This window comes from Lepus europaeus, chromosome 19 (assembly GCF_033115175.1).
Source record: "Lepus europaeus isolate LE1 chromosome 19, mLepTim1.pri, whole genome shotgun sequence".
NCBI lineage: Eukaryota > Metazoa > Chordata > Mammalia > Lagomorpha > Leporidae > Lepus > Lepus europaeus.
In genome coordinates, this window is record NC_084845.1 from 61,120,573 (window position 1) to 61,146,617 (window position 26,045).

General features: G+C 46.2%; 2 protein-coding genes and 1 pseudogene across 4 annotated transcripts; 1 reads left to right on the forward strand and 2 right to left on the reverse strand.

The window, feature by feature from the left end:
• Nucleotides 1-1,308: 1,308 nt before the first annotated feature.
• KARS1 (lysyl-tRNA synthetase 1) lies at nt 1,309-17,683 on the reverse strand. 3 transcript variants are annotated; one of them, XM_062176680.1, is made up of 15 exons: nt 17,591-17,678; nt 15,167-15,343; nt 12,314-12,473; nt 11,355-11,520; nt 8,419-8,512; nt 7,884-8,070; nt 7,649-7,774; nt 5,965-6,084; nt 4,522-4,684; nt 4,246-4,419; nt 4,021-4,106; nt 3,646-3,731; nt 2,923-3,049; nt 2,133-2,276; nt 1,309-1,596 (listed from the first exon to the last, which is right to left on the reverse strand). In XM_062176680.1, exons 2-15 carry the CDS (start codon nt 15,307-15,309, stop codon nt 1,498-1,500), a joined length of 1,875 nt encoding a protein of 624 aa, XP_062032664.1. In that variant the 5' UTR covers nt 15,310-15,343; nt 17,591-17,678; the 3' UTR covers nt 1,309-1,497. The 3 variants fall into 3 exon arrangements, with proteins under 3 accessions (XP_062032664.1, XP_062032665.1, XP_062032666.1); XM_062176681.1 differs by lacking the exon at nt 15,167-15,343 and having other exon boundaries at nt 17,591-17,683; XM_062176682.1 differs by lacking the exons at nt 11,355-11,520; nt 12,314-12,473; nt 15,167-15,343 and having other exon boundaries at nt 17,591-17,605.
• Nucleotides 17,684-17,764: 81 nt separating this feature from the next.
• TERF2IP (TERF2 interacting protein) lies at nt 17,765-25,689 on the forward strand. The gene is made up of 3 exons (XM_062176735.1): nt 17,765-18,564; nt 23,375-23,499; nt 24,494-25,689. Exons 1-3 carry the CDS (start codon nt 17,892-17,894, stop codon nt 24,887-24,889), a joined length of 1,194 nt encoding a protein of 397 aa, XP_062032719.1. The 5' UTR covers nt 17,765-17,891; the 3' UTR covers nt 24,890-25,689.
• On the reverse strand, nt 24,102-24,327 carry LOC133748928 (U2 spliceosomal RNA; annotated as a pseudogene).
• Nucleotides 25,690-26,045: the final 356 nt, after the last annotated feature.

Genomic DNA, 26,045 nt, shown 5'->3' on the forward strand with positions numbered 1-26,045 from the left:
ATTTTCCCAGTGGTCTCCACTGACATTACTGCCTGAAGTCCAGGCCCTCATCTGGTCTTGACCTTCTACCCTTTCCTTTGGGGAGATGATTTCTCCACCTTAGTCACCACTACCTTGCAGAAGTGTGTTATATGAAGTGTTTCTTCATCTCCTGATTAACACCTGGCTCAGTCCCGCCCCCCGCCCCATCACATAGTTCCGTTAGGTGACTTCAGATCATTTTGTTACAGAAGCGGAAGCCTGTTGTGTGAAAGCAGGTGGCAACTCCCACACCGGGTGCTTGCAGAGGTTCTGCTGAGGTGCAAAGGGTAAGTTCTTTGTTGTGACTCATTTGAATAAAAGTCTCCCCCGCTGCCCGCGTCTGGAAATAGGGGCTCCATTACAACAGGACCTCAGCTGCAACCTGTCACACTCTGAGCCCTGTTCAGCTGAGGTGCAGTATCACGAGAAAACTTGACTTACTACTCCAGGTTCTATTATACGTATTATTATTTCCACCTGGATGTCTCAACAAGCATGGGAAGTATGTCCAAAACCAGATTCTCAGCCTTTCCTCTCAAACATACTCTGCTGTTTTTCCCATCAGTAAATGGCACCCCTGGCTTTCCAGCTGTACAGGCCCAAAACCTTGGACTCATCCCCCCACCCCCGCCCAACTCACAGTCCATCACCAAATTCTGCTGCCCTTAGGGACACAGGCAATCCAACCACTTCCACTGTTACCCCACTTCCACTGCTACCGCCCTAGCCAAGCCATCTCCCCAGCCCACCTGCTCTCCAGTTTCACTCCTGCCCTCCACGTACTAACTAGAATAATTACTTAAAACAAAACAAAAACAAAATCACTTCTTCTGCTTAAAATCCTTCAGTGGCTTCACCCACTGTAAAACACCCCTCTGTGTGAGCCCGGTCCATCACTGAGCATCTCTCACTTGGCTTCAGTCATCCCAACCCTTTATTGTTCCTCCAAAATGTGGTCCTCTACTTGGGTCACCCTTTTCCCACACACTCCCTGGCTGTCTCCAGTCTGCCACTTAAATGTCCCCTCACGGAGGTCTTCCCACTACTGCAGTTACACCAGCGCTTGTCCCATCCACCCTGGCCCCAGACCTGGCTCTACTTCTCTTAGAATACCAACAAAGTATGTACTGACTTGTTTCTTTTCTTCACCTCCCCACTCAACTCCAAAGAATGTGCATCGCATGAAACCAGTGACTTGGGTTTTTGTTCTCTGCTGTGTCCCCAACTTCTTAGAACATCTGCACACAGTAGATATTAATAGGCTAGCAATCAGGGAAAAAGCGGATATTCCAAAGGTAAACAGAAGAGACAAACGGTTTATTTGGTAACAAGGAGTAAAAAGGAATTCTGAATTCCTCTTCTCTCTTCTGGTGCCAGCTGAACTGTGGTACAATGGATGGCAACACACAGGAATTCCTTGCTGTTTTGCAGAAATGCAAAGATGCCTGAGTTGTTCTATTTGTAGTTTACTATTTTCTAGACAGATGTACCAACTGGGCTGCTTTCTAGGGTATCAGTGGCTGCTACACTCTCCTTCTTGTCTTCAGGTTTCATGGCAGGAAACAGAAGCACTTCCTGTGGAGATAAGAACGCATCTGTAGCGAAGTACTCAGCACATTTTCACAGCAACCCACCCATTGCTTTTGCCTCTGTTGTTACCACCCAAACCCATAGTCTGTACATCCTGGCTGTAAAGGCAGCTGTGTTCTTTCATTTCAAGTCAGTCCCTTCCCAGGTATAGAGGATGGAAAAGAACAGCACACAGCGGTGTCTGGGGCACTGTATTAAAACGATGAATAAACCCTTGTTCCACTGAAATAGGATGTCCTGACTCATAAAAATGGGGTAACAAGAGTTGCCACACCTCATGCGGTTGACTTAAGTTAAAGAAGATAACGCATGTGGAAAGTTTAGCACTTCCTAGATCCTCAAGAAATGCAATCAATTAATAGTCTCCCAGCCTCAGGGAGGAGTCAGACAGCACACCAACCCTGGCCTGTGAGGTGGTGTGTCACTCCTGTGCCCATTCCGCTGCAAGCCCAAAGCCCTTTATTTGCCAGGCTGCGGATGCCCCGCCCCCAGCACAGTGGTGCTTTAGGGCTGCTCTGTACCTTGATGTTATTGGAGTCTGTTAGAAACATGGTGAGGCGGTCGATGCCCATGCCCCAGCCAGCAGTGGGGGGCAGTCCGTATTCCAGGGCAGTGCAGAAGTTTTCATCTATGAACATGGCTTCATCGTCACCGGCAGCCTTGGCCTAAAAGAGGAAAGAGAACCAAAGCATTCTTCCAGGACATCCGTGTTCAAGTGAACACACTGAGTGCTCATTACCCCAGGGGGCCTGACACTTGGAACTTGCTGAGACAGGCCATCTCTTTCAGAGACATGCAAAGTCAGGACTGACAAAAACTATCTCAGAACACACACACATTTCTAACACCTTGGACGCAGGGGTCTGGGACCCCAGTTAGCCTGATTCTCAGAGACGCTATGACAATTCCCAAGAGTTTCTCTCCCCTTCCCTCAAAGCACTCATCATGGCAGTGATAGTGTAGGTGTCATGTGGGCTTTGTCGTCTTCATTTATCTTTATCTGCCTCTCATCCTCAAGCCACCTCGATAACGAACCATCTATGAAAAACAACAGGCAAATGTACTTTCAAGGCAGTGCCATGTCCCCCTTGCAGATAATGATAACTAAGCTCTCTTGTACTGTATGGTCAAAACCAGTCAAGGCCTTCATCCTGAAATGTGATTTTCCCCAGCAAAGCCTATGGTGTTATCTTTTACTCCTGCGGAAATCACAAGAATGTGCAGGTGACAGAAACCAGAGTTAAGGCTGGCATTTCCTGGTGAGCAGGTACAGGGATTAAATCCACGCTTTGGCTCTCTGCCCTTCCCTACCTTGGCCTGTTCCTCAAAAAGCTGCCGCTGCCGCATAGGGTCATTCAGTTCAGTGTAGGCATTGCATACTTCCTTCTTCATGACAAACAGCTCAAAGCGCTCAGTCAGACCCTCCTTAGAGCGGTGCCTACAGGAAACACAAGAGGAGGCCGATTATACAGGCCCCTGATATCTAACATCTGGTATAAGGACTCGTGAATGCGAATGGACTCAGAAGTTTTGCAGACTGCAACCTGAAGCCAACATGCACTGTTGGCACCAAATCTTCTGATGTTACAGTGAGGAGACAGACAAGAGACAGACACACACCAGGAGGACTCAATTATTTTCCCAACGAGCAGTGCGGTAGACCATTACATTGAGCCACACTTCACTCCTCTCACACGGCCTCTAGGCTGGCCAAATGACATAGTATGGCCAACGGGATACAACCAGAGGCTTTCTAAGTGTTGTGCACTTAGGCTAGGTCTTTTGGAGAGCCTTCTCTGGGAACCCAACCGCCATGCTGAAGGGAATCCCAGGCTGTGCTGCCAGAGCCGCTTTGTGAAGAGGCCTTAGACACAAGAAGAGAGTCAAAGCACTCAAGCAGAGCTCCCAGTTGACAAGAAGCACCTGAATCACCCCAGGCAGCACCACAGGAAGCAGAAAGGTTACTCTTCTAAAACAGGAGCTGTTTTAAGCCACTAAGTTTTGGGGTAACTGAGACACCATGCTTTATCTTACCACTTAGCCAGAGGGCTCATGATCTGCGGGTGATCACAGATGAATGTGGGATGGATGCACGTCACTTCCAGGAATTCCCCGACAAGCTTAATGAAAAGGCACAGCAGAGGCAGACGTCAGCTTCCACCCAGACGGATACATCACAGCCTTTCAAAGCTGGAAAGGCTTAACTGAGATAGTATACTTGAAAGGTTTGTCAGGGTTTACTATGATGGTTCAAAGTTTGTTCATTGCTTTGTTCCTCTTTTTAGTGTTTTCCTATGAAACTGCAGAAACAACTGCTCCCCAGTGGGGTCCATTTTCCTAGGGGGTAGGGGACTAGTGAGCACTGCATGAGGACATGCAGGGTAAGGGGGTAAGGGCAGAGCCTCTCACCTTATCAAGGAGCCTGGCTGTGGTCCGAGGCGGAGGGCACTCAACAGCTTTTGCCACACAGATATCGTCAAGAATTTTGCGAGTTTCTGCAATACAAATGTACAAGTTAGGACTTAAACATCACACTGGCTCAGTAAAAATGTATATGAAGAGAATAGTTCCTGTGAACTCTAACTCTGACCCAGACAAATTTGAAAGCCATGATGGGGGGACTTGTCACATTACCTTCTGTTTCAAAGAGGCGAGTTTCTGGCAGCTTCATCCCCAGGGCTTTCTCGAGCTCCTCCACCATGCTGATTCTCCGGAAGGGTGGGGTGAAGTCAATCTCATAGGCTTGGCCTTCCGGGCCATCTGGGTGGTAGGTGACTGTGTAACCACCTGTAACGTGCTTCACCATCCCTGGGAGACAAATCAGCGTTTAATGGACAGACCACAGGAAATTCTCTGAGAACCGCACACGAGTCCTCCAGACAAGCGTGAAAGACCAAGAAAGGAAGTCACCTGAAATCATCTTCTCCGTGATCTCCATGAGGTCGTGATAGTCTGCGTAGGCCATGTAGAACTCACAGGTGGTGAACTCAGGATTGTGAGTCAGATCAATTCCTTCATTCCGGAACTGGCGCCCGATTTCATAAACCCGGTCAATGCCACCGACCACCAGCATCTGGTGACAACAGATGGTGACGGCTATGGTCTGGCAGCTAGTCTTACCAGTTCTGGGACATCTCTGTCACAGTTCAGGCATGCTTTCAGGTCAGCTCAGAGTGGTTCTCTGGCCTCCTTTCCCAGCTGCCCAGGACTTCTGAATGTTCTCAGTAAGTCTTGGTATTCCCCACCTTCTAAACCTCAGAGCTCTGAGACTTCAACTGGGACGGCACTGAGAGACGTAAGTACTGCATGGGATTTGTGCTGGCAGGGAGGACAGCATTACGTGGCCTTTTACAGGTAGCTGTTGCAAATATCCCACCAGCAGTGACCTGTCCACAGAGCCAGGATTAAGAGCTGTGCTGCTTAGTGGAAAAGATGCTGGATTCTCCACAAAAACAGTCCAGTGATACGACTCAGAATCCTTTCTATTTGTGTAGTCTCCAAGCCCAACACTCTGCTTACTCTGGTTTGGATGTCATGTGTGGGATGCCTAGTCCCCAGTCTGACAACACTGGGAGGTGGTGGGACCTGTAAAGTGGAGCCTGCTGGAGCAAGGTAACTTCATCAATGGCAGTGCTACCTTCAGAAAAGATTCACCGTGGGACCATAGTTAGTTCCAGCAAGAGGGCAAGACTGAAGAAAAGGGCAAGACGGGCCTCTTCCTGCCTTCTGGCTTCCAGTCTTGATGTGATTTTCCTCTCATGTGCTCTCACCATGATGTCATCTGCTATGATGCAATGCAGCAGAGACTGAACAAATGGAGCCACCTGATCTTGGATTATCAGCCTCCCAAATGGGGAGGTAAATAAACCTCTTTTCTTTTAAAGATCCCAACCTCAAGTATTTTATTTCAGCAATGGAAAATGGTCTAACACTTTGGTTCTCCAGAAATTGAGAGCTTCGTCATGTAGCTGGATAAAATGTTTGCTTCAACTAGTTATAACCAGTTCCGTTGTCTGCAACTAAGAAACTTGAATGACAGTCTTCGCGATATTTACTTTGGTGATTTGAAGATACGCCTTCACAGTGATTTGATCTGATACGTAGATACTTATTTTGAACTTTCAGAGATACTTATTTCTTTTACAAAAGACTAAGAAAGGTAACCCCTTGCCCTCTGTCCTGCAATGTTCTATTGGTCTTGCAGAGAAATTCTGTGTTAACACTCACAAACCTGAAGAATCAGAATACTCTTGGCTATTTTACTCTCACTGCTATTTCTTGCTGCACCTGTCTAGCCAGTGGTTTTCCAGCATTCTGCTTTTTTAAATGAACAGGTGTCTTATTATTGATTACCTTGTGGTAGAGTTCTGGAGCAATTCTCATATACAAGTTCATGTCCAGCTCATTGTGGTAAGTGATGAAAGGCTTGGCCACAGCTCCCCCTGGGATGATGTTCATCATGGGAGTTTCAATCTAAAAAAAGACAGGGAGAAATGTTTAGTCCTCAGACAAGCAAAGACTTTGGGGACACCTCAGGCTTTACAGGTAACACAGTCCAAGCTTGTTACATCCTTAAGTAAAAGTCACTAAGTTCAATGATAATGTGCAAGTACCCAACTAAAACAGAGTGCTTCTGTGAATACCAAACACTCCTAACACGCTACCATACTCTCACAAGCTGACAATGGGATGACTCCAAATGGATACAGCTTTCTTTTGGGTATAATTTATTGTAATATTTATTAAAAGCTTAAATGATTATATATTTTGACTTAGTTTTTAAATTTTTAAAGATTTATCTTATTTATTTTAAGGCAAAATGACAGAAAGTGGGAAAGACTGAGAAAGAGATCTTCCATCTGATGGTTTAATCTGCAAATGGCTGTAATGGCCTGGAGTAGGCCAGCCTGAAGCCAGGAGCCAGGAACTGTTTTGGTCTCCCACAAGGATAGCAGCAGCCCAAGTACTGGGCCATCACTCGCTGCTTTTCCAGGCACATTAGACAGGAGCTGGATTAAAAGCAAATCAAATGGAACTCAAACCAGTGCTCTGATATGGGATGCCTGCATCACAAACTGCAGCTGAACCCACTATGCTACAATGTCGGTCCCAGGTTTTGTACTTCTAGAAGATGTTTGCTGGAACACTACCATAGAAGAAAATCAGCAACAAATAGAACTATCACTAGGGGAAACAAATCAGGCAGCATTAAGAAGCCAAACCATGTATACACATGTACTCCACGTGGGACATATGCATGTGCATATGCACAGCAGGATGCAAAGAAGGGTGCACACCAAACTCCACTCTGGGAAGGGAAGTTAGGTGGCAGGAGTGAAAGGGTATTTTCAGTTTTGCTTTTACTTATTTCTTTAATATTTGATTTTCTTTTAAATAAATAAATAAATCTTTAAAAATACACATTTAAAATTTAAAGAATTATTTATTTGAAAGTCAGAGCTATGGAGAGACAGACACACACAGAGAGAGATTCTATCTACTGGTGAACTCCCTAGATGGCTGCAACAGCCAAGGCTGAACTAGGCTGAAGCAAGGAGCCAGGAGCTTCTTCCAGGTCTCCCACAAGGATGCAGGGGCCCAAACACTTGGACAATCTTTTGCTGCTCTTCCCAGGCCATTAGCACGGAGCTGGGTGGGAAATGGAGCAGCCAGGACACAAATTGGCACTGATACGGGATGTCAGTGTCACAGGTGGTGGCTTTACCCACTATGCCATGACATCAGCCCCTACAGATATTTTTTAATGCTACAAAAAAAAAAAAAAAAAAAAAGCAAAACAATTTGATGACACATTGAATGTGGCATCATCGGCGTGCAGATGGCCCCATACCTTGTACATTATGGTGAAGTCAGGGTCTGATATTTTAATCAGGGCCCTAATAAAGACATTGGCAAGAAAGAGGACAGTCTCAGGAGGGAAACGGACACAGGATAGGCCTCAGCAAACGAAGGGAAGGGACAGTGAGCAAAGCAGAGCAGGGCAGCTAGTAATGCCAAGGAAGGAATCCTCCATCACCTCCAGGAACCCCAGTTCATCCAAGAAACTTCTTATATATGTGATGATCTTAGAGCGGACGATAAATTTCTGCCTCACAAAGTCATTCAGGATTAGGTCCAAGTATCTCTGACGATACCGTGTTTCCTAAACCAAAAGCAGAAGGGAGAGATCACTGCTATGTTTGATTCAACGGTGCGATAAAAACAAAGGGGCTGCATCCTGGAGCCACAGCGAGGAGGCCATGAGCGCTTACCTTGTCTTTGAGGCCGAAGTGAAGGTGAGGTAACATATGCAAGCAAGGAGAAAGCAGTGTGATCTCGTGGGGGATGATGCTCAGCTCGCCCTTCTTGGTTTTCCCGGGATTTCCCTGGACTCCAATTATGTCTCCTCGACGCAGTTTGTTATTGATACGAGTAAATTCTTCTTCTGACTTATAATTCCTGAAAAGACAGCATGTTCAATATAAAACAGTTCCAATTAATAATGATCACCAGTTTTCTCTGGAACCCTCAATCAACTATTACTACCTAGTTAATGTGAACCTGAGAAGATTCTCACATTCAGGGGCAACTGTTAGAAGGATCATCTTTCAATTTTTTATTTTCTTTACTACCATACAATTTAGAACAGTCATTACTTTCTAGGTAAGAGATGGCCTTTACGTCATCCTCTCAGCCAGACTCAACCATGTTCCCCTCCTTCTTACCCTAACCTGCAAACACCAGTGGGAAAATAAGACAACATCAGCCTCTGTCCCCAGCTGTGTAACTGGGTATTGTTCTACAAACCTGGAATTGGCCATGACTTGCAACTTGACCCCCTCTCCTCGAAGGTCATAGAAGATGAGTTTTCCCCCAGATGCTCTTTTGGCATGGATCCTACCTATCAAAAGAACAGCAAAAATACTGACTGACAAGCAGTATTTTTTTTCTTTTTCTTTTTGGTCAGTGTAGAAAATAAAACAGAATAATCTAACTGTTGCCTGGTGTGTAAGTCTTGCCTTTTTCTTCACGGCAATGATCCTCACTCAAACCACCTTTTAAAATTTTTTTGTTAAGATTTATTTATTTGAAAGGAAGAGTTACAGAGAGAGGGAGAGATGGGTGGGAGGAAATATTTTCCATCTGCTGGTTCACTCCCCAAATGGCCCCAAGAGCCAGGGCTGAGCCAGGCTGAAGACAGGAGCTGGGAGCTTCTTCCAGGTCTCCCACATGGGTGTAGAGGCCCAAGCACTTGGGCCATAGCAGGGAGCTGGATCAGAGGTGAGGCAGCCTAGACTTGAACTGGCTGTGCCACAATGCTGGCCCCTTAAATCAGTTAAAGATGTGCAGGAAGATCTGGCTTTAACGATGTTCACTGGATTCCTGAGGATGTCTATGCTGATGGTGGCACCACTTTTGGATCCATGAACCCACACATAATAAACATAGTACAACTGGATAGGCAAAGTAAAAATTGACAAATTTACATGGACAAAATTCACAGCAAAATTCTGTGGGAAGACATTCCCAGGAACTGTCAAATGTAAGTGCTGAGACAATCCCCCAAGAGCCACACATGGGGAAGAAGCAGGAGGAAGGAGGCAGGAGGAGGATGGAGGGTAGCAGTTGGAATGGGGAGGGAATGCGCCGTTTCCACGTAGGGCAGGGTTGTATCAGTAAAGTACATAGGGATGCAGCAGTGTGCTCACAACACTCTCCAACCTTAACAGCCAGGCTCCCTCTTAGGGCCAGGCTCTGCAAAATTGAACACCACAAGGAAAACAGAGACTAGGGAAAGAAGAGGCCCAATAAAAGGGAAGGGAAAGCGTCAGGAAATTTCAGAAAGCAAGCTGCTCCATTTCTGAACACTTTACAAAAACAACGGAAGAGGAAACTCAGTGAGGTTGGAAAAGCTATCTAAATCATGCTTCTTTTCAACATAAAGAAAAGCTAATTTTGTATAAAAATAAGCAACATAAAAGCACTGCAATCAAATACCATAGAAAGTTATTATTTAAAAAAAAAAGAAATAAAAATCACATCCCTACTATCAAAATGAACACACTTAAGAAAGACTGGCTCACAAAAACAAACGAAAGTCTTGCTGTCACAAGGGGCTGAAGGATATGAGCAACAGGAGCATGCATGTGGGGTGGTAGTTAGGACATAGCTTGGGATGCCAACATCCCATACTGAAGTCCCTCAGTTTGAGTTCCAGTTAATCCTACTCTACTTCTGATCCAGGGTCTTGCTAATAAGCACCCAGGTGATGGCTACAAGTACCTAGGTCCCTGCTACCTACATGAAAAACCCAGACTGAGTTCTGGGGTCCTGGTTTCAGTCTGGCCAGTTGGCTATTGTGGGCATTTGGGGAGTGGACCCACCAGTGGGAGATAAAACAGATTCAACATATGGATAATGAGTCCTCAAAGAAATCCAAAATAAGAAAACAAGTGCGGGGCCAGTGTTGTGGTACCAGCAGGTTAACACCCCCTCCCCCCCCGGCATCCCGCATGGGCAGTGGTTTGTGTCCTAGCTGCTCCATTTTTGAACCATTTCTCTGCTAATATTCCTGGGAAAGGAGCAGAAGAAGACCCAAGGTTTGAGGCTATACACCCACGTGGGAAACCCAGATGGAGTTTCAGGATCCTGCTTTTGGCCTGGTCCAGCCCTAACCTTTGTAGCCATCTGGGGAATGAACTAGCAGATGGAAGATTCCTCTCTGTATCTTCCTCTCTCTGCAGTTCTCTCTTTCAAATAAACAAAAATTAAAAACAAGGAAGGAAGGAAGAAAGCAAGGAAGAAAGAGATTAAAAAAAAAAAAAAAAAGAACCACAAAACTTTATTTGTGAAAAATTTTCCAAAGTAAGAAAAATTTATGGGGTGGGAGTCACGGTGCAGTGGTTACACTGCTGCCTGTGATGCCCGAGTCCTGTACGGGAGTGCTGGTTCAACTCCCCAATACTCTGCTTCTGGATCCAGCTTCTAGCCGTGAACACTGCCCAAGTACTTGGGTCCCTGACACCCACTTGGGAGATCTCAGAGGAAGTTCTGCACTCCTGGCTTGAGTCTGGCCCAGCCCTGGCTATTGCTGGCATTTGAAGAGTGAACCAGCATATGGAAGCTCTCTCTCTCTCTCTCTGTACATCACTCTTTCAAATAAGAAATAAATCTTTATAAGATTTAAAAATATTTAAAGGGCACACCATGTACCTGAGAATAATGAACTAGAATGACTAACATAAGATGTATTTTACTAAGACTAATGGACTTTAAAAAGAAGGAACTCTGGGTATTCAGATGTTGGCAGAGGTCATAGGATTATGGAGAATTAAACTCTGTTTCTTTGAATGTTCTAAATTTCCTACTACTAAATGATTTAGTATTCTTGGGATGAGGAGATAGGAAAAAGATGTAGTTTTTTTAATTAAGGAAAAGAAGACCCCACACAAGATACCGTAACTCCAAAACAATAATGTTCCAGAAACAGTCTCAGTGCAAAGCATTCCTAAGCCAGGGACTAGAATTCCTAGGAGTCTGAGGCCATGGTTCCTACTGAGGAGGAGAAGTCCTCATAAACCATGCTTCCCTCAGAGCGCCCCGACCCAGCTGCCTTCATCTGGAAGGTGATTCCATGCCTCAGGGCTGCTCCACTTCTTCCTGTGAATAGGCAACCTTCCTTATGCTACTCAAGAGGCCTGACCACTCAAAGAACTCAATGAACTTCGAGGGACGAGTCCTACCTGCCACCTTTAAGGTGATGTCAGTCAGATGGTCTCCAGGCTGCAGGTGACTGTATTCTTCGATGAAGTGAGTGAGCGAGATGTCTACATGGAACTTGTGTGGGTACGGGTCTTCCCCGTTGACCTTCAGCTGGTGAACTGCCTGACTGCGGATCTTGTAGTATTGCTGTTCAAGAAAGAAGCCATGAGAAGCCGAATCTGGTCAGACCCACAGCCCATCTGGCAGAGTCTTCCTCCTCAGAGCGTGCCACCGATGCACTCAACTATCCTTTAACCAAGCACTCTGCACGGCTGAGATCACTGGATTGAATATGGAGTGAGAAGTGGGCTTAAAATATGCAGGGTGGCCACATCTGCAGCTGGAAATGAAGATTACAATTCCAAAATGCAAGATTCACCAAAAATTAAAAAAAGAGCTCTGCCTAAAAATAAGTTTAACTGGTCTCGGCTTCCATTTTTGGAGATCTTATCTGCATGGTGAGTCACTTATCTCCTTAACTATTCTTTTACCCCTGGCCATATATCAGACTTTTCAACAATGCAGACCCACGGAGGATGTAATAGGGAATATTCTACAGAAGGGATCAACAAACATTTTCTGATGCAACTTCTCAACCAGAAGGGTGGGATGAAGCAAGAGAGAGAGGCAAAAGTGGACTTGGCCTATGGAAATTTATCAACTAAAGTAAACCAAGTCCATCTTTAGGGCAACTCTTGGACTTTCTCTGGGGTCACTCCAAAAAAGATTAACTAGTCACTTGGGGGTACTAGAGTCTCCCAAATGCCCCAAGTGGCAGGCCCTCTATTACCATGGCGATGCCCAGGGCCCGGAGCCTGTTCCAGCTCCTATTTATTTTCTTAATCACCGGTCCCTCCTACTGTATGGTTCCAAGGAATCGGCCATGGCCTCATCAAAAGCTTTGCTTACGTCCAGGCACGCCGTGGCCCAGAGGACTCACGTTTGGGTCCAGGCTCTCCTCCTCGGCACCCACACCATTGTCAGTGGCGTGGTTGGCGACAGCAGCAGTGGCCTGGCTTAGCTGTTTCTCACTGAGCTCTTTCTGCTTGGCCTCCTTCTCCGCCACTTTCTTCTCAGCCTTGAGGCGTCGCTTTAGCTCACTGTTGGGAAGATGAAAGCAGTCAATGCCACAGCAACCTGAGGTCACTTCTCAAACCACCAACACCTGAGGGAAATGCTCAGCCTTACATTTGACCTCCACTCTGTCTCTTAACCACTCGACTCTACATGCAGGGAGACAAAGGGAAAAACAACTTTAGAACAAAGATGCAAAAGCACATTCTCATTCTTCTGCTTTCCAGTCTCAGGTTCTTGGAACTAACGCAAAGACGGAACAGGGCAAAGGAAATCCTACATGGTTGTTTACAGGTTTTCTAGAAAACCAGGAAGATAAGCTTTCTGTGGCTAAGGAGTTCCTTGAGGGCAGGGATTAAATCTGAGTTGTTTGGCACCCCCTGTAGAAGACAAGTCCCTATGGTACCAGACCAACATGTGGTAACATAATATCCCTAGCTCTATCTGCCACCTCTCTCTGCATCGTGGAGGAATGAGTTGGGGAACAGGGAGGAGCTGGCTCTTCAGAGCTTTGGGATACAATCCAACAACAATCTCTCCAAGAATGACTCTCAGCATTGGTCTCATTTTGTCCACGTGAGCCTGACTCTGGCAAGAGTAGCACACTCATGGGCACCAGTTCAAGACCCAGCTGCTCTACTTCCGATCCAGCTCTCTGCTATGGCCTAGGAAAGCAGAAGAAGATGGCCCGAGTCCTTGGGTCCCGGCACCCACGTAAGAGACTGAGGAAGCTCCTGGCTTCAGGTCAGCTCAGCTCTGGCTGTCATGGCCATTTTGGGAGTGAATCAGCGAAGGAAGACCTCTCTGTCTCTCTGCCTTTCAAATAAATAAATAAATCTTAAAGAAAAATAAAGAGTAGCACACTCAAAGCAGCATAATATGGGGACAGTGTTCTGCCTTTCTACTCATAGTGCCTGGGACTAAATTCTGACACACCTAACAATTATGTGAACTTGGGGAAGTGACTTAACCTCTTAGCACCTGTAAAACAGAAACAGACACACCCACCAGCCGCTGCTGTGTGGACTGAGATTATGCTTTTAAGGGTTGACCCTGACCTAGCATTACTTAGCACTCAAATGTGTCCTAGGTCTCCCTATCTTACCACTTCACTCTCTGCTCCAGGACAGAAACCGTAGTTTTGGATGCATTTCTGGTCAAATCCCTCATGATCCAATTTCTGGACACTAGTCACCTGGGACTCAAAAACCAAAGCACTGTGGGGGCCGATGCTGTGGTGTAGCAGGTTAAGGTACCACCTGTAGTGCCAATATCCCATAGAGGCGCCGGTTTGAGTCCTGGCTACTGCACTTCCGACCCGGCTCCCTGCTAATCCACGGGGGAAAGCAGCAGGGAGCAGCCCAAGTGGTTGGGCCCCTGCACCCACATGGGAGACCTGGAGGAAGCTCCTGGTTTCAGCCTGGCCCAGCCCTGGTTATTGTAGCCATTTGGGGAATGTATCAGAAGATGGAAAGCTTCTCTCTCTCTGCCTCTCCCTCTCTTTTTAAGTCTTTCAAATAAATAAATCTTAAAACAAAACAAAGCACTTTGAACAATGTGGTATTTCTCTTAGGATCTGAACTTGCTATCTGAACCTAGAAACAAGAAGAGACTGGGGACAGATGGATACCCTTATTTTTCAAAGAGAATCCACTGATTATCCTTTCAAACCTACAATGGTAACAGAATACTCTCTAACAGTGCACCATGGTAAAAAAGTTTAAGTCATGCTTGCATGCTGCCTGGCTTTTGTAAACAACCTTCATTTTCAAGATGGGTTCAAAATAACTAAAATAACAATAACAAGGATTTAAATAGATCTTTTTTTTTTTTTTTTTTTTTGGACAGGCAGAGTGGATAGTGAGAGAGAGAGACAGAGAGAAAGGTCTTCTTTTTTGCCGTTGGTTCACCCTCCAATGGCCGCTGCGGCCGGCAAATCTCGCTGATCCGAAGCCAGGAGCCAGGTGCTTCTCCTGGTCTCCCATGCGGGTGCAGGGCCCAAGGACTTGGGCCACCCTCCATTGCCTTCCCGGGCCATAGCAGAGAGCTGGTCTGGAAGCGGGGCAACCGGGATAGAATCCGGAGTCCCAACCGGCACTAGAACCCGGTGTGCTGGCGCTGCAAGGCGGAGGATTAGCCTGTTAAGCCACGGCGCTGGCCTGAACAGATCATTTTTAAAGTAAGAAAAACTGATTCTGATGGCTTCAATATATAATCTGTTTTGTAACAGTTCTAAAGTCAATCTTCCCAAAAACAGTGTGGTAGCCTATTATGCTGTAATTCAGCTAAGTGGGCACCTAAGGCTATCTAGGATTAAGGTAAACTGTTTTCCAATCAGTTAAGGTGTTAGCACTTATCTCCAATCAATGCCAAAGGTAATCCAAAAAGATTTTAGGGAGAGCAGCAAGTCTAGAAACCAAATTAACCTCAACAGCCAACAAAACCCTAACAAGATACAAAAAAGAAAATAGGATTAGAAATTCCTTATTCAAACAAGGTTCTGTTCTCAGTACTGTCCTGGAATAAGATCCTCAAGTCATCTCAAGACTCTATGGAGAGACAATCCGAATTCCTTAAAAAGAAAATGGAAAGGACTGGAGTAGTGGAGCTCTTTGTTTCCTTAGCAAGTCCAAAGAGTCAGCCATGTCTTAACAGATACTGAAGCAAGTACAGGTAGATTTTTGCTCTTAGAGCATGAAAGAAGGGAACAGGCACCAACCTTCTTTTATCAGAAAGTGGCTTGTCCTTGTGAAGCGCTGAGAACTGAGCAAGTTGACACAGTTGCGGTTCCCTCTGACCCCACTGTGCCCAGGTTTGGCGCAGGGAACCCCTAACAAGCCTTACAGCAGCTTGCGTCAACATGGCAGAACACCCCGGAACTAATGATTACCACCACCTAGCGGAAAACACAGAGATGTCAGATCCAGCACTCTTACAGGTTAGGGGAGGGAGGTCTTGCTTGTACTACCTTTTAGTGTCCCATTTAACTCAAGACCTTTTTAACTGACAGCAACCTTACAACACTCGCTGTGCTGCAAATGTCACCTGACAAGGTACCCACTCTTGGCTAGGGAAGAGATGCCTAACTGGGGTCATATGTCAACAATTTACAAGCAGAAACGATCTCAACACTGTGGAATATGTTTCTGAAGCCCCAGAAGTGTGTGATTTCTCTCTAGGAGATGAACTATCCGGCCACAAGATGGCAATGGGAAAGCATGTAAGACAACAGGAAAATGTCATTATTAAATGCAAACTCTAGATGAAGCTAAAAGCTCCTACACAAACACACTTGTGAATCGAAGGCAAGACTGGAGATCCAAGGATGAGGAGGAAAGGAAAACTTCAGACAGAAGCTATGCTCCTTATGTGTATGCATCACTGACAGCAGAAGGTGACCAGATTACAGTGTTCTAGTGAATTTGGGAGGCGGTAACTTTTCATTGGGGAATGTGTCATTTGGATAAGCGGCTGATATATTTTAATCTTGGGGACAATATCCAGTATCAAATCATGCTCACTACAGATTTCAGATCAAGGGAAGTTCCAAGAGCAATTAATAAACAGACGGAAATGTTAATCATAAAAAATTATTTCGGAATGTCAACAGCAGATTCTCTGAGATAATGTGAGGCAGTAGAGTGGTCAGCACCTGCGGTGCGGGCCGCAGTTACAGATGACGTTAGATCTCCATCAGCGCTACACTCCACTTCAGGCATGCACACTTCAGCCACGCCTTTACTCACCCAGAGCCTCAGTTCAGTAATTGGAAAAACAGACACCAACATTTCTCATACAAGGTAATTAGTGAGATTACTTAGAAATGTTGTATAGATCTAGTACGTAAAACTTCCTCAACAAGCGGAGGGGTTCATATCTACAAAACAATTTACCTTAAAACTGCACTCCCAAATGGAAACCATGCTTTCAAGGCACAGAGTCTTAAAATTCAGTTATCGGGGCTTGTGTTTTGGCACAGCAGGTTACCCTGCTGCCTGCAACTTCGGCATCTCATATCAGAGCACTGGTTCAAACGCATCCAGCTCCCTGCTAAGGTGCCCAGGCAGGCAGTGGAAGATGGCCCAACTGCCTGGGCCTCTGCCACCCACCTGAGAGACCTGGAAGGAGTTCTGGGCTCCTTGCTTCTAAGTGGCCCAGCCTGGGCTACTGTGGTGATTTGAGGAGTGAACCAGCAAATGAAAGCTCTGTCTTTTGAATAAATCAATCAATCCTTAAAAATACATAAAATTTGGTATTGATGAATCAGACCACTCTGGGGGGCCTCGTAGTAGACTGCTACCAAACTACAAACCTGGACACTTCTCTAAACTATCTGAAACTTAAACACAGGTACACATAAGGAATCCTTTATAAATTCTTATCGAAGGAACGGCTACAGCGACTCCCTCAGGGTTCAACAAGCAGACTATGCCGCGAGCCCCACTAAGGCAGCCGGGATACCTAATACTTTAATTTCTCTCCTACGCCCCTGGAAAGGTATTGATTATGGATCATCCTTCTGAGCACAGAGAAGCCACTGCAGCTCATCTTGATTTTGTCACGTTCTCTTGGGCCGGTGAACAGCGACACGTCCAGCAGCGCTAGGGCCGACCTGGCGTCTGCGGCTGAGCAGTCAATCAGACATCGATTATTCGCTCGATGATCACTAATGCCCTGCAGAACCCCTGTGGGCAGACGCCCGACGCCGTTTTAGAGTTAACCCCTCTCTAAACGCGCAAGGCTCAGAACGCCCTTGGTGAGGCCAAGGCAATGATGAAGAGCCAGGCTAGGTAACACCCCTCTAGACCTTCTCAGTAATGAAAGACTGCCTTTCTCGGCAAGCAGGAGGGAACGGACGCCAAGCTCCAAGTTTCACTTCCCGGTCCCCTCCCGGTTCTCCCGCATCCTCTCGCTCCAGCAGTACCGAGGCTGGGGACCCGCCGGCGCCGGCCCCGGCTCCGCGGCCCCAGGGCATCCCGGGCCATGTAGTTTCCAGCGCGCAGCCACTGCGTCCCAGCATGTGCGCACCCACGAGAGCCCGCGGGACGGCTCCCGGCGCGGTCTCCCGGACAAAAACCTCGAGACCCATCCCAGCCCGCACTCTCCGACCACAAAGGCCTTAGCAACCCGCAGCAACACTTACTTCTTGCTCAGTTTGGGCTCGCCATCCACTTTCACCTCTGCCGCCTGCACCGCGGCCATCTTCCCAGAGGGCCAGACCCAGAGCGGCGACGCGACAATTTCCGGGTCAGGGCTCGAGGCCCCGCCCCTTCCGGGAGAGAGGGCGCGGGGCGCTCTCGGCGCGCGGAGGCGGCTCCTGGCGCAGGCGCACTTCGAGGCTCGGCGGTCGCGGGGGTCTGTGGTGGCTGCTTTCTGTCAGCCTTGCTCCGCGTACGGCGCCGCGGTTCTTCAGAGGGCCGCTCCTCTGGTGCCTGTTGTCAGACATGGCGGAAGCGATGGATTTGGGCAAAGACCCCAACGGGCCTACCCATTCCTCGACTCTCTTCGTGAGGGAGGACGGCAGCTCCATGTCGTTTTACGTGCGGCCCAGTCCGGCCAAGCGCCGGCTGTCGACGCTCATCCTGCACGGCGGCGGCACCGTGTGCCGAGTGCAGGAGCCTGGGGCCGTGCTGCTGGCCCAGCCCGGGGAGGCGCTGGCTGAGGCTTCGGGCGACTTCATCTCCACGCAGTACATCCTGGACTGCGTGGAGCGCAACGAGCGGCTCGAGCTGGAGGCCTATCGGCTGGGCCTGGCCTCAGGCGCCGGCCAGGCCGCGGACGCGAAGCCCGGCGCTTCCTCGGCCGAGGGCGCCGCGGAGCCCGAGCCGCAGCCGCCGGCGGGCCGGATCTCCTTCTCGGACGCGGACGACGTGGCCATCCTGACCTACGTGAAGGAGAACGCGCGCTCGCCCAGCTCCGTGACCGGCAATGCCCTGTGGAAGGCGATGGAGAAGAGCGCGCTCACGCCGCACTCGTGGCAGGCGCTGAAGGACCGCTACCTGAAGCACCTGCGGGGCCAGGAGCATAAGTACCTGCTGGGGGACGCCCCGGTGAGCCCGTCCTCGCAGACGCTCAAGCGGAAGGCCGAGCAGGACCCGGAGGCCGCGGACAGCGGGGGTGAGGTCTGCGGCGGCGCGGGGGTCTCGGCGGGCAGGTCGCGGCGCTGTCCGACGGCCGTGTTGGCGCTTTGGGTAGCACCCCTCTGTGACATTCGGGTGATTTTGCACCATTTTCCTCCCCCCCCTCCCCCGCACCGCTCCCCCGTTTTAATGTCCTTTGCGAGGAGCTAGTGTTTTGGCATGGTCGTTTACAGGGAAGTCGCCCCCTTGCCACCCCACCAGCTACCCGTTTTCTCCTCCATCCGGCTTCGTGGGTGCCTTGGCAGAGCTTTCAGAGGCTCACTTTAAAAAAATTAAAAAAAAAAAAAAAAAAAAAGGTCTCTCCTGCTTTGTGGTCGAGTCCGTGGAGGCCGTTTTGAAAGCATGTCAGACCCGTTTATTTCCATGCTTTGGCTGAATTGAGTGCGCACTCACCTAAGAGGCTATGGTCGGATTTGGAAGGTCCCTTCCTGGCTTGCTTGCCTCGAGTGAGATTTTGAACTCGCAGTTGACGTTCAAGTTGAGATGCAGGTGTGATTGGACACAGTGCAAAACTGTGAGGATGGAACTGGTGCCGCCAGCTTGTGACAGACCTTGCTGTTTACAGAGGCATTGCTGCCCCCAGCTGCTTCGCTTTTCCCGATTCCTTTCAACAGTTTGAGTCCTGGGGAGGTGAAATCGGTTTCTCCTATCCGGCATGCACAGTAGGAACTTTGTTTTTGGTAAAAGTGACATTTGAGATTCATTCATTCGACAGATATTTGAGTGTCAGATACTGTTTTCCTTTTGGGATATAACAGTAAGTAGGAGGCCCCGCGGTCATGGAGCTTAACATGCTAGCTGGGCAGTTTCGGTAAGTGCTGTAGAGAAAAAGAAATCAGGGTAAGCGTTGGGGAGGAGGTTGATTTCTATAGGATGGTAAGGGAAGGGCACTGTAATAAATTGCTTTTTAAACAGAAATTAAAAGTCATGAAAGGCTAACCCGGATGGTTATCTGGGGAAGAGTGTTCCAGATAGAGGAAATAAAAAGGAAAAGGCCCTGAGATGAGAGTATGGTTGGTGTGTTCTATCCAAGGACAACAGTGGTTAGACAGGAGGAAGCCAGAGGGAGAGTTCTAGCAGATGAGGTCAGGGCTGGGGGTATGGGTGAAGGAGGTCATCAGGTAGGGAGGGCCTTGCTGTTAGGTCAGTGATGTTGGGACTACTGGCAAGCTGTTTGGAACTTCGGATAGAATTTAGCTGGGTTCAACCTATCTATCAAAATGATATTTTAAAATGTACACATTTTTATTTTAAAAGCTACATGCACAGTTTTATCAATTTAATATTTTAATTTTTAAGATATTATAGTCAGAGGCTTAATGGCTCTACTACATAAAGAGTTAAATAAATAAAAAGTAGAAAAGACCATAGTCCAGCAAGAAAGTATAAGGACAGTGGATAATAATTAAATGAAAAGATGTTCATCTTCACTCATATAAAGTAAAAAAAATCTTAAAACTAGAGTGTGTAAAGTTTATATTAATATGTTTGAAAAAGATTTAAAGCAAAGTTTGACAAAACACTGTTCAAAATAATGCTTTTGGGGCCGGCACTGTGGCACAGATGGTTAAAGCCCCAGTACCAGTATCCCATATGGGCGCTGGTTCGAGTCCTGGCTGCTCCACTTCCCATCTATCTGGGAAGGCATTGGAAGATGGCCCGACTCCTTGGGCCCCTGCACCCACGTGGGAGACCTGGAAGAAACTCCTAGCTCCTAGCTTCTGGCTCCTGGCTTCAGGTGAGCTCAGCTCTGGCCATTGCTATCATTTGGGGAATGAACCAGTGGAATGGAAGACTTTCTCTCTCTCTGTCTCTATCTCTCTCTGTAACTCTTTCTTTCAAATAAATGAAAATAAATCTTTTAAAAAATAATGCTTTTATCAGATTTATTTTTAAGATTTTTTTTTTTAATTTATCTGAAAGGCACATTTATGGAGAGAGAGATCCTCCATGTACTGGTTCACTCCCCAAATGGCTGCAGCGGCTGAGGCTGGGTCAGGCCAAAGCTAGGAGTCAGGAGTTTTCTCCTGGTCTCCTACCTGAGTGGTAAGGGCCTAAGCACTTGGGCCATCCTCTGCTGCTTTTCCCAGGTGCATTAGCAGGGAGCTGGATCGAAAGTGGAACACCCCAGATTTGAACCACCACTCATACAGGATGATTTTTAAAAACTTATTCTCTTTCTCTCTGTCTCATGATATCTCTCTCCCTTGATCTCTCTATCTCTTGTTCTCTCTCTCTCGATATCTCTCTTAGGCTCTCCTTTTTTTTTTTTTTTTAAGATTATTTATTTTACTTGAAAGTCACAGTTACACACACACACAGAGAGAGAGAGAGAGAGAGAGAGAGAGGTCTTCCATTTGCTGGTTCAATCCCTAGCACGGCCAGAGCTGTGCTGATCAGGAGCCAGGAGCTGCTTTCAGGTCTCCCATGTGGGTGCAGGGGCCCAAGGACTTGGGCCATCTTCCACTGCTTTCCCAGACCATAGCAGAGAGCTGGATCGGAAGTCTCGAACTGGCGCCCTTTTGGGATGCTGGCACTGCAGGCAGCATCCTCACCCACTACACCACTGCACCGGCCCCACGCTCTCCTTCTATTTTCCTTCTTTGCCCCTTCCCTCCAGTCTGTTGGGTTTCCCCCAATAACCGCTTTCCCTTACTCCGGTGTTTGGTGTGTTTTGTGGTGGCCTTACATTGGTGCAGTGACTCGGATCCAGGCTCTGCCAGTGACTTTGCTTTCCCTTTGGGGATCTCTGAGCTGCCTTGGGGTCCTGGAGTTCTAGTCACAAAACACACCCCTGGAACTAATAATAATAATAAAAAAAGACTTATTTATTTGAAAGAGTGACAGAAAAAGAGATGGTCTGTCCTCTGGTTCACTTCTCAAATGGCAACAATGGCTGGGGCCAGGCTAGGCTGGAGCCAGGAGCTTGCTTCATCTGGGTCTCCAATGTGAGTGGCAGGGATCCAAGTACTTGGGCCATCTCTTCTCCTGCTTTCCCAGACACATTAGCAGGGAGCTGGATCTGAAGTGGAGCAGCCAGCGCTGGAACCAGTGCTTGTATCATGCCAGTATCGGAGATGGTGGGTTATCCCACTGTGCTACAGTGCTAGCCCCTAAAGTTAGCTTTTGATTTTCAAAAAAATTTTTAAGTACCCTCAGATATTTTTTTTCACTTAATATTTCCAAGGTTCATCTATATTTTGTGTCAGAATTTCCTTTCGTTTTAAGGCTGAATAATAACACATTGTATATATCACATTTTTGTTATCTTTTATCCATTAGTAGACAATTGTTTCCATTGTTTGTTACAAATAATGCTGCTGTTTGGGACCCTACTTTCAGCTTTTTTGGTGGATACTCAGAAGTATACACATTTTGTGTTTAATCAAGTCATTTTATGTTTAATCTTTAAATTTTTTTTTATTTATTTGAAAGGCAGAGGAACAGAGAAAGGGAGAAACAGAGATCTTCCATCTGCTGGCTTACTCTCCAAATTGCCACAACAGCTGAGTCTGGGCCAGACTGAAGCCAGAAACCAGGAACAACATCCTGGTCTCCCAAGTGGATGGCAGGAGCCCAAGTACTTGGGCTATCCTCTGCTGCCTCCCCAGCACATTAGCAGGAAGCTAGGTTGGAAGCAGAACAGCTGGGACCTGAACTGACACTCCTGTATGGGATGCCAGCACAGCAAGCTGTGGCTTAACCTACTGTGTGCCATATCACTAGCCCCTTATGTTTAATTTTTTGAGGAACTATCATACTCTGTTTCATTTACGTGTGTGTGCGTGTGTTTTAAAGCCCAAACCTGAAGCCAGGAGCCTGAAATTCCATCTGGGTCTCCCACGTGGGTGCAGGAATCCAAGCACTGGGCCATCTTCCACTGCTTTCTCACTTTGTTACCAGGGAGCTGGGTCAGAGTTGGTATTAAAAAAAAAAGAAGAAAAAGTGGTATAGCTGGTACTTCCCTTATGCCCATATGGGGTGCTGACATTGTAGGCCACAGCTGAACCTGCTATACAACTCTGGTCCCCCATTTACTTGTGTTTTAACACATACAGATTTGTGTAACCACCCCCATAATGAAGAAACAGTTCTGTCACAAGAAAACTTGTCACTTTGTAGTAAATTTTAGTAAGTGGAACATAACATAGTTAAATCCTGAGGCAACAATGTGGAAAGAGGAAACAAGAGGATCCTTTTTTGTAAATGCTGTGATGCACTACCCAGATCTACTTTAAGCTTCTAGGAGAGATGACTTGCCCAAAGTCCCGTTCTAGGTCTATCAGCATCCAGTGGCTGATCAATGCAGAGGAATGAAGTCTCTGCCTCTTTGCTCCAGCGCAGTCAACTCTGAAGGAGCTTCCTCGCTTGTTGCAACTCCTTCACAACTCTGCCCACTCCGCTTTCCTTCTCTTCCACAGTGTTTTCCTAAGAGCACTTTCTAATAATAAACTCCATTTTCCTTCTCAGAGAACCAGTTTATGACACATTTTTGTTAATTTGCAAAATCTGTAAATACAAAGCAAAAAATGAATTAAGCTCAAGGGTATTTTCATGTGTGAGAGCCTGGCATTTGTATCCCCATTTGGGTAGTACAGCTTTTTGGAAGCAAGCATAGAAATTGTTAAACATGAATGTCGTATGCTTTTCTTACCCTTCCGAATCAAAAATATGTCTTCTGAAAAAAGAAAAGTACAGGCTCACTTCTCATCCAGACCTCATACAGCGTGCATTGTATTTTTGATTTATGCAAAAGTGTTAATTTATGCTATTCTTTTCTTCAATAGAACCACAGAATAAGAGAACTCCAGACTTGCCTGAAGGAGAATATGTGAAAAAAGAGATGAAAGAGAATGAAGAAGCAGTCAAAAAGATATTTATGGAGGCCACCCGGGAGTTTGAGGAGGTTGTGGTATGTTGGCTAAGATTTATTTATTTGTCTTTTCTTTGCTTCCATTATTTGAAACTGGATTTTCTGTCTACCTTTGTCACCATCTAAGGCCAAGGAAGGTAAGAGAAATTCAAGATAGGAAGAGAAAATGGAAAGTGGGACTGTTCTGGGCTTACGGTGTGTCTTGAAGCTTTGCTACACAAGGGTTTGGTTTTGGTCAGGACGATTTGAAGGGTCAAAGAATAGGGGTGGTTATAAAGTTTACTTATTTTTAAGTTTTTTTTTTTTTTTTTTTCGAAAGGCAGAGACAAACTGATCTTTCCATCCACTCTTCACTCCCCATGTTCCTACAGCAGCCAGGGCTGGATAATGCTGAATTTGGGCTCTTGGAACTGAGTCTGAGATTCTCACATGAGTGGTAGGACCCAAGTAGTTGAGCCATCATCTGCTACTTCCTGAGGCAGGCATTAGCAGGAAGCTGGATTAGAAGCAGAGTAGCTAGGACTCAAATGCCTGAGCTCTTTGATATGGGATGCAAATGTCCCAAGCTATGATGTAACCACTGCACCAAATACCTGCCCTTAATTCCATTTTTCCATGGAAGTACCATCCATTTTTCCATTTGGAAGTGCCATCGTGTGTATGTATATGCATAATACATACATACATATATATGTGTGTATACACACACATTCACAAATATATTTTCCATATTTGATGTAATATCTAATATTCTGTTGGAATACTATAGTCAGTTATACAAATATAGACAAACACATGTGTATTTACCACTTATGGACTGACACATCCAGCACACACTTGATCTTAGCCAAAAGGCCGAGAAGCGATATGTAGCACAAATAAAAGTAAGAAGGAATGTAGCATATTAGAGCAATTGAAGGAAGTCCAGTGTGTTTGGAGGAAGGGCAAGAGAATGGGAGTTAGGAGACATCAGGTATTGCAAGAGCTCAAGACATGGTAATTAGTAACTAGTCTTACTCATCATTTTCTCTAGGTGGAGGAGAGCCCCGATTTTGAAATACACATCACAATGTGTGATGATGAGCCATCTACACCTGAGGAAGACTCAGAAGCACAACCTGAAGAGGAAGAGGAAGAAGAAAAAGTTTCTGCACCAGAGGTGGGAGCTGCCATTAAGATCATCCGGCAGTTAATGGAAAAGTTTAACTTAGATCTGTCAACAGTTACACAAGCCTTTCTGAAAAACAGTGGTGAGTTGGAGGCTACTTCCTCCTTTTTAGAGTCTGGTCAGAGAGCTGATGGATACCCAATTTGGTCCCGACAGGATGACATAGATTTGCAGAAAGATGATGAGGATACCAGGAATGCATTGGTTAAAAAATTTGGTGCTCAGAATGTAGCTCGGAGAATTGAATTCCGAAAAAAATAATTGGCAATATAATGGGAAAGAAAAATGATGTGGCAGGTGGGACTATTAAAAATTGTGACCATTGAAATTTAGAGAGCTCTTGCATTGACACTTACCTTCTGACCAATGCTGCCGTTGCTCTGTGAATTACAGGTTATAACAAGCAGAGTTGTGTAGAAGGATAAAAAGTCAGAGCAGTTGGTATGTGTATTTATAATTGTCCCTGGCAAGTATCAGTGTTTATGAAAGGAAAATCTAACCCAGTGAGGGGTTGGTTTACATAGTAGTAGTTCTTTGTGGAATCGGGACCCCTGCTGCATTGGTGACAGGCTAGTGACAAAGTCAAAGGAGGAAATTGGGAGGCATACATCTTTTAGGTAGCATGTATGAAGAACCTCCCCTTTCCTTTTGCAGAAGCTCCTCTAGGTTGTGATATATTCCAAATCAATAATCTAGAAATATGGAAAGATCTAATTGCAAAGTCTTAAACATGAAATATCCCACATCCTTGTATTCTCCCAATGAGCTCTTATTTTAGACTGCTTTGAAAATCCTATATTTGCTTTGCTGTCCTTTTCTTCAATCCCTTCTCAGTCAAGTCTCCAGGATGTTTCTTTACATACCACTCGGTTTTGTTTAACACATACACAGAACTCTCAAGAGTCTTGAAGAACAGTCTTACTCTGTTAATAGTAATGTGTTTTTATTTATTGAGAATAGTTTTGTGCTAAAGACTGTGCTAGACTTAAAAATTAGTGGGATCACTTCCACTTTGTTGTGTCGCTTTTGTTATTGAAAATAAATATAACTTTGTATTTGAATCTTGTCAACCAGTGTTTCTTTGATTATGTACACAAAACCTTTTAGGTATCAAAACTACTAAGTAACTAATGTTTTTAGCTGTGTTAATTACAACTAGTCAAGTGCCATTTTAAAACTAGTTGGCCCTTAGAAAGAGGCTAGTTCCTCTGGATGGAGCAAAGAGAAGATCTTCATCAAGGATTAGGAGAAACAGTAAAATATGGTGAAATACTGAGAGAAGATAGTCAGGAACTAGCAGGTGTAGCAGCAAGTGTCAGTGCTGTGACACCAGTATCCCCCGGGCAGTCACCATCCCAGCACATGCGACCAACAGGAGTCCTCTGTAAACAACTACTTGACGCTTTCCTCCTCCTTC

Coding starts and splice junctions, on each gene's coding strand:
- KARS1 (XM_062176680.1), bottom strand. CDS start 15,309: ATGTTGACGCAAGCTGCTGTAAGGCTTGTTAGGGGTTCCCTGCGCCAA. Junction 12,474..15,166: donor CCACTTTCTGATAAAAGAAG/GTTGGTGCCTGT, acceptor TCTTCCCAACAG/TGAGCTAAAGCGACGCCTCA. Junction 8,071..8,418: donor CAAGTCATGGCCAATTCCAG/GTTTGTAGAACA, acceptor CTGTCTTTTCAG/GAATTATAAGTCAGAAGAAG.
- TERF2IP (XM_062176735.1), top strand. CDS start 17,892: ATGGCGGAAGCGATGGATTTGGGCAAAGACCCCAACGGGCCTACCCAT. Junction 18,565..23,374: donor GGAGGCCGCGGACAGCGGGG/GTGAGGTCTGCG, acceptor TTTCTTCAATAG/AACCACAGAATAAGAGAACT. Junction 23,500..24,493: donor GGGAGTTTGAGGAGGTTGTG/GTATGTTGGCTA, acceptor CATTTTCTCTAG/GTGGAGGAGAGCCCCGATTT.